Source organism: Dipodomys ordii, unplaced genomic scaffold (assembly GCF_000151885.1).
Source record: "Dipodomys ordii isolate 6190 unplaced genomic scaffold, Dord_2.0 Scaffold107, whole genome shotgun sequence".
NCBI classification, from domain to species: domain Eukaryota; kingdom Metazoa; phylum Chordata; class Mammalia; order Rodentia; family Heteromyidae; genus Dipodomys; species Dipodomys ordii.
In genome coordinates, this window is record NW_012267323.1 from 3,930,437 (window position 1) to 3,938,327 (window position 7,891).

Consider the following 7,891-nt stretch of genomic DNA (forward strand, 5'->3'; position numbering starts at 1 on the left):
AAAAAAAAAAAAAATCATTTCATCTCTACACTTTAGCATTTGTCTCTGAAAGAAGAATTGTATTTGTTGACAGTACTGGGGTTTGCACCCTAGGCCTTAGCCTGCTAGGCAGGGGCTCTACCACTTTAGCTATGCCACTAGCCTAAGATAAAGATATTTTATTTATTTTCACTCTTGTAAAATACTTCAAGTCCCTATATTTCTAATTTCTCAGTAAGTATATTTGTACCATTGATTTGTTTGAATTGGGATCCAGGTTAGGTGCACATGGCATAATGGATTGAAATGTTTTAAGTCATTAAGTAGCACTCCCATTTCTTGGAAATTTGTCGTGAAAGACACTGATCCATCATCTTAAATTTACCTTTGGTATCTTGTTACTGTGTTTCTCCCACTTTCCAATAAGTTGATAATTGAATGTAAAGGCTTGATAAAACAGGTTCAGTTCCTGGGAGGTAAGGAGCAAGAACCTTCAAGAGATGGAATTGTGCATTGGGAAGGACACTGGTTGCCTTTCTCTTTTGAATTATTTTTGCCTTAGAGCCATCTCTTTCATTCATTAGGTGATTAAAAAACAAATTGTTAGTCATCAGCTAGAATCAAGTAAACAAAGAGCAACTTTTCTTCATTATTGTCCTGCGGTACAGTTTTATGTAGGAGGGAAGGCTAAATGTTTATTTTCTTTTACTAATTAGTATTTGAAATAATGGGTGGGTTCCCTAACATTTTCCAGAGATACCCAGTGAATTTTCCTCATGTGCTTGTGCGCGCGCGCGCGCGCGTGTGTGTGTGTGTGTGTGTGTGTGTGTGTGTGTGTGTGTGTGCGCATGCGCGCTGATGCTAGGGTATAAACTAAGGGAGGGCTGAATGTTCTCATTTGTTTTTGTTTTTTTTGCTCAAGGCTGGCGCTCTTACCACGTAAACCACAGCTCTATGCTTTTGGCTTGTTAATTGGAGATGTGAGTCTCAGATTTATCTGCCTGGAGTAGTTTCACCCTGTTATCCTCTGATCTCAGCCTCCTCAGTAGCTGGGATTATAGTCGTAGCCACCACCAGTCTGATAGCTAGTGAATTTTTTAGCATCATTATAAATGCATGAACTTAAATATATCTGTGGCATTGTAATTCATTGCGGTTGTGATGCTCAGAATATTCCAAGTTGGACACAGCCAGGGTAGTTTCTAATGTTGTCATGCTTTCTGGTATGAAAAAGATAGTTCAGGAAATGGCTGTGAATATTTTCTCCCCAGTTGTGAACTCGAAACCATTCTTCTAGAGCTCGGCAGATCTTTTCAGTAAATGGCTAAATAGTAGATAATTTAGCTTTTGGTGTCCATACAATTTCTTTGTCACAGCTTTATCACTGTACTATGAAAGCAGCTATAGATAATAATGTAAATTCATGAGTGTGGCTGTGTTCTATAAAACTTAAGTCACTGTGATTGAATAGCATTTCATTTTCTTTTTTTTGGGGGGGGAGGGTTGTAGGGGCTGAACTCTGGGCTTGGGCGCTGTCCCTCAGCTCTTCAGCTCAAGGCTAGTGCCTTACCACTTGAGCCACAGTGCCACTTCTGGCTTTTTTCTGCTTATGTGGTACTGAGGAATCAAACACAGGGCCTCATGCATGCAAGGCAAGCACTCTATCACTGAGCCAACTTCCCAACCCTAGCATTTCATTTTCATAGGTCATAAAGTGTGTGTGTGTACACATAAATTTTTGTTTTGTTTTTTGTTGGTTGCTGGGCTTGAACTGAGGGCCTGGGCGCTGTTGCTGAGCTTTTGTGCTCAAGGCTAGCTCTCTACGACTTTGAGCTACAGAGCTACTTCCAGTTTTTCTGGTGGTTGTTGAGAAGAGTTTCATGGACTTTCCTGCCCAGGATAGCTTTGAACTTTGGTCCTCAGATCTCATCCTTCTTAGTAGCTAGGATTACAGGCATAAGCCACTAGCACCCAGCTAGGTTTTTTTTTGGGGGGGAGGGGGGTTTGGTGGTGGTTGTTTTGGTTTTGTTTTAGCTTTTAATAACCAATTCCAGCTATTTGGGGGGTGAAAGTAGAAAGATCACAATTTAAAGACAGCTGGGCACAGAAGTTACAAGACTGTCTCAAAGATAAACCAGTCTTGGTATCTTATGCTCTACCTACAGAGATGGCACAAGTAGAAAAGTTAAGGTCTGGGGCTATTTCTTGGCAAAAGCTAGATACTCTATCTTTAAAAAAAAAGCAAAGACTGATGAGCGTGTGGCAAGTGTACTTGCTAGTAGATCCTGAATTCAAGGCCCCTCTCCCCCAGATACACACACACTTCTAGCTTATAGACTGCACAATGAATGAGTAGACCATAGTTTACCAGTTTCTCCCCTCCAAGGCGGGGTGGTTCCTGTTAATGGGAGATGGTGAGACATGTTTGTGCTTATTACTTCTGGTCATTGTTTCTAGATCTTTCTGTACATGTGGATCATAGACAATTTTTTTTTTTTTTTGAGTCCGGTCGTGGAGCCTGAACTCTGGGCCTGGGCGCAGCACTCTACCACTTGAGCCACTTCCGGCTTTTTTTTTCCTTTTTCTTTTTGCTTATGTGGTGCTGGGGAATCGAACCCAGGGCCTCAGGCATGCAAGGCAAGCACTCTACCACTGAGCCACCTTCCCAGCCCCTCATAGACAATTTTTAAAGCAAAGAAATATTTTCATCCAGGCTCGGATAGCTCACCCCTGTAATCCTAGCTACTCAGGAGGCTGAGATCTCAGGATGGTGGTTCAAAGCCAGCCCAGGCAAGGAAAGTCCATGAGACTCTGATCTCCAGTGAACCACCAGAAAACTGGAAGTGGTGCTGTGGCTCACGTGGTAGAGTGCTCGCCTTGAGCTGAAGAGCTGAGGGACAGTGTCCAGGCCCAGAGTTCAAGTCCCACGACCAACACCTCCCCCCCCCCAATTTTTTTTTCTTCATAATTTCATACTGATAGCCAAACTATCAGATTTCTGGACCTTATTTGCTGTTTTATTTGTAGGTGGGGACAGTGTGCTGTTGGAATCTGGTCCTATACCTAGCTATTCTGGAAATAGTGTACACATCTCCCAGCAAGCACCCTGGCCTCCCTGAATAGATGATGGCTTAACTAGTGGGGTCCCCTATAGACTTGAGCTCCTCTGGGTCTCTCCGCATGTGGGCATTAAGCTCTGAGAGTAGTGCCAGGCCACTGTGTAGCACCAGCACTTTTCTTGTGAATATCTTCCTTAACAACTCAGAATTTATCTTATTGGAGAACCTGACTTCCCGCTATGAGGTGCCTTGTGTCTTGGACCTCAAGATGGGCACACGGCAGCATGGCGATGATGCTTCAGAAGAGAAAGCAGCCAACCAGATCCGAAAATGTCAGCAGAGCACATCAGCGGTCATTGGGGTACGCGTGTGCGGCATGCAGGTGAGGACAGTGCCAGGACAAGAGCTGGCTGGGCCATCCCGTGGCTCGTCACCCTGGCCAGGGCATAGTCCTGTTGTCTCTAAAGTGCTCACATTTGAGCCTGTATGAGTCCTGCTTTGTGGCCAATAAGAAAGCTTATGTAAGCCCAGTACCTGCGGCTTAACGCCTGTAATCCTAGCTACTCAGGTGGCTGGGATCTGAGGACCAGAGTTCAAAGCTAGCCAGGGCAGGAAAGTCCATGAGACTTATCTTTTAATTAGCTAGCGAAAAAGCCAGAAGTGACAGTGTCCAGGCCTTGAGTTCAAGCCTCAAGCCTGGCATTAATTAAAAAAAAAAAAAAAGAGGGCTGGGAAGGTAGCTCGTTGGTAGAGTGCTTGCCTTGCATGCATGAGGCCCTGGGTTCAATTCCTCAGCACCACATAAGCAGAAAAAGCCAGAAATGGCACTGTGGCTCAAGTGGTAGAGCTCTAGCTTTGAGCTGAAGAGCTGAGGGACATCGCCCAGGCTCAGAGTTCAGGCCCCATAACCACCAACAACCAAAAAAAAAAAAAAAAAAAGGAAAGAGCCCAGTGCTGGTGGTTCATTCCTGTAATCCTAGCTACTCAGGAGGCTGAGATCTGAGGATCATGGTTCAAAGCCAGCCTAGGCAGCAAAGTCCGTGAGACTCATCTCCAATAAATCACTCTGAAAAAGCCAGAAGTAGAGGGTGGGAAGGTGGCTCAGTGGTAGAGCGTTTGCCAGCATGCATGAAGCCCTGGGTTCGATTCCTCATAAACAGAAAAAGCCAGAAGTGGCACTGTGGCTCAAGTGGTAGAGTGCCAGCCTTGAGCAAAAGAGGCGCAGGGCCTTGCCCAGGCCCTGAGTTCAAGGCCCACGACTGGCAAAAAAAGAAAAAGCTAGAAGTGGTGCTGTGGCTCAAGTGGTAGAGCACTAGCCTTGAGCACAAAAGAGGCTCAGGGATGGCTTGCCTTGCATGCATGAGGCCCTGGGTTCAATTCCTCAGCACCACATAAGCAGAAAAAGCTGGAAGTGGTGCTGTGGCTCTCACGTGGTAGAGCGCTAGCCTTGAGCTGAAGAGCTGAGGGACAGCGCCCAGGCCCAGAGTTCAGGCACCATGACTGGCAAAAAAAAAAAAAAAAAGGCTCAGGAACAGCACCCAGACCCCGAGTCAAGCCCCAGGACTGGTTTAAAAAAAAAGAAATCTTGTGTGCCTGTGTGATATCTCTTGAGACTGGCTTGCCTGGCCAAGTCCAAAGTCTGGACAGGGGACAGGAGTTGAGCACAAGGCAAGAGGGCGGGGCTGCCTCCTTTGACATACAGAATAGGGGCCAGGGGCCCACGGACTGAATCAGCCTCAGATAGCTACTTTCTGGTTAGATGTTGATCAGAGAAGATACCAACTGACTCTTGTGTGATTGGTGTGCTTCCCAAATGAAAGGATCAAATCTGGGCTATCACGTCCCTCCCAAACCCCCTACAGTAAGGTCCTTATTTCTCATACAGGTCTACCAGGCAGGCACCGGCCAGCTCATGTTCATGAACAAGTATCATGGGCGGAAGCTCTCTGTGCAGGGTTTCAAAGAGGCGCTTTTCCAGTTTTTCCACAATGGGCGGTACCTGCGCCGGGAGCTCCTGAGCCCTGTGCTGAAGAAGCTGGCGGAGCTCAAGGCCGTGCTGGAGCGACAGGAATCCTACCGCTTTTACTCCAGCTCCCTGCTGATCATCTACGATGGCAAGGAGTGGCCTGAAGTGGCTCTGGACTCTGATGCCGAGGACTTGGAGGATCTGTCAGAAGAATCAGCCGATGAGTCTGCCGGGGCCTATGCCTACAAGCCCATTGGCGCCAGCTCCGTGGACGTGCGCATGATCGACTTTGCACACACCACCTGCAGGCTGTTTGGCGAGGACAGCGTGGTCCACGAGGGCCAGGATGCCGGTTATATCTTTGGGCTCCAGAGTCTGATAGACATCGTCACAGAGATCAGTGAGGAGAGTGGAGAGTGAGCTTGTCGGCTTGTGGAGGACCTAAGAGACTGTGTGTCCCAGGCCCAGCTGTGCTGCGCCAGGGAGGAAGCCAGTATGGCCAGGTGGTGGCCCCTGGGGCTGGTGCGCAGTGGCCTCTGGGAGCCCCCAGCCAGCCCCAGCCCCAGCCACGGAGTTTTATTTATTTTAACTATTTCTTCAACATTCCACATATGATGATGCAGATACCTCTTTGTTCCCTGAGTGTAATACAGATCTAATACAGATCTTTTTGTTTATTGTATCCAGTGCTACTGTCATTTTTTTCCCCCACACACATCAGCCTTCCCACATGCTGGGACTTCCTCTTCTCTAACCCAGTAATATTCTGGATCCTGCCCCACAGTCCAGCACCTTAAGATCATCCAGAAAGAGCCATGTGCCTTCTGTGGTCTGTAGCTGGTTGAGTCTTCTAGCAACCCTATCTTAAAAGTTCACACTTGAAAGCCTTGCCTCAAGCTTGTAATCCTAGCTACTCAGGACCTCGAGAGCTGAGGATCACCATTTGAAGCCAGACAAGGCAGGAAAGTCCTTGAGACTCTTATCTCCAATAAACGACCAGAAAACCGGAAGTGGTGCTATGGCTCAAGTGGTAGAGCGCTCACCTTGAGCTGAAGGGCTGAGGGACAGCGCCTAGGCCCAGAGTTCAAGCCCCACGACCAACCAAAAACAAAAAATAACACTTGGCACAGGTCAACTTAAGCTATGCAACTAAAGCAGAAGTTGGGTAGCAGGGGCTCTAATCCTTACGTGTGTCACGGGCAGTAGCTAATTGGCTGGACATGATGGCCAATACTGAACTGATGTTCAAGTAGCCACTTAGCTGATTGGTTGCTGTCATAGTAAAGGGGCTCATGGGGATGATACAGTGGACAGGGGTGGCCTTGGCCTTACCACCTGCCAATACTCTTATCCAGTTCTGGATTCCACCAGCCTTATCCCCCACAAGGTCAAGCTAACACAACCACTGCTCTGGGCTTGGAGGGCTTCTAGAAAGAGGAAAGGCCAAAGAAGATCTTGAATTGCTGAGTCAGGTGCAGGGAAGCTAGGGTCCTGGTTGTCAGGTTCTAGCAGCTCTGTCTCCCACCTGAATCAGCTGGCATCTCCTTCCAAGGCCTCTCACTGGGCTCAGCATCAGTGCTGCCTCATCTTCTGATCCTCGTTCTCAGGCCTTCTAGTGGAGGTGTGTAGCAGAACCAGCCCCTGGGATTCTTTTTTTTGTTGTCATAGGGCTTGAACTCTGTGCCTGGGCACTATCCCTGAGTTCTTCAGCTCAAGGCTAGTGCTGTACCGTTTGAGCCACAGCACCACTTCCAGTTTCCTGGTGGTTAACGAGAGAAGAGTCTCACGGACTTTCCTGCCTGTGCTGGCTTTGAACTGTGGTCCTCAGATTTCAGCCTCCTGAGTAGCTAAGATTACAAGTGTGAGCCACCTACGCCCGGTGCCCCTGAGATTCTTAACCAAGACCCTTGGAACCTGTTCCTTGGAGTTCCCAGGAACCCACAACAAAGATGTCAAAGACCAGGAGGACTAGGCTGACTGAAAAGTTGAGGGCGTCAAATCTTTTTATTGAAACATGGCCTTGCTTATATGGGCCAGGCTGACCTTAAACTCACATCTTTAGGCCTCTGCCTCTAAATGCTGGTATTACAGAAGTAAGTATACCACCAAGCCCTGTACAAGGCATGTTCTTAAGACTTCATGATACCTCCTTCCCCAACCCAGCCACTGCCAGTACTCAACCTGCTCTCAGAAGAGACATCAAAAATAAGCCAATAAGCTTTTCAGTCCTCTACAGAACAAAAGAGCTGCCGATAAGAGTGGGAAATAACCAATTCTGAATAGGCAAAGGGCCGACCCCCTGGGCAGGTTAAAGAGATGCCAATGGCTAAGGTTTGGCCAGCAGCACCACTTGTGGCTTTTTCTGTTTATGTGGTGTTGAGGAATCAAACGCAGGGCCTCCCGCATGCAAGACACAGCACTCTACCACTGAGCCACCTTCCCAGCCCTCCAGTTTCCCTTCTTATAGACTAGATCACCTGCTCCTCTATTCTTCACTGGGTTGGTTAACAAAGCAGGAACTTGATAGGGTGTTGCGAAGCCTAAGACTTGGAAGTATTTGATCAGCAGGATCCAAAGTGACCCCTCTTCTAGCGCCCATCCTGATGGTTAGCAGGCCAGGCCCCACTGACTGCCTGGAGGCTGCAGGGACAGAGCGCGCTTTCTTTAAAGGAAGTGGTAGGATAAGGGTCACAGTGGAAGACCCGGATGGAGAGGGAGACAATTTGGGGGCTCAGGTGTCGAGGATCGGCTTGGAAGCCAATCACATCATCAATCCAAGGGCCTGAGGTCTGGGAAAAGCCAAGAGAGCTGGGCGCCGCGACCTCCCGCCAGGGGGCCGCTGCTGTCTATCATTCTCCGGAGGGCGGGGCGGTGCCGTGTCGCGGAG

At 48.1% G+C, this 7,891-nt stretch overlaps 1 protein-coding gene across 1 annotated transcript in view; it reads left to right on the forward strand.

Annotated features, from left to right (window-relative positions):
- Ip6k2 (inositol hexakisphosphate kinase 2) overlaps window positions 1-5,686 on the forward strand; it is a 30,767-nt gene extending 25,081 nt beyond the window's left edge. Inside the window, exons 5-6 of the mRNA XM_013028228.1 lie at window positions 3,245-3,420; window positions 4,924-5,686. Coding sequence (XP_012883682.1) covers window positions 3,245-3,420; window positions 4,924-5,424 — 677 coding nt within the window. The 3' untranslated portion in view covers window positions 5,425-5,686. The remainder of the gene's footprint in view (window positions 1-3,244; window positions 3,421-4,923) is intronic.
- Window positions 5,687-7,891: the final 2,205 nt, after the last annotated feature.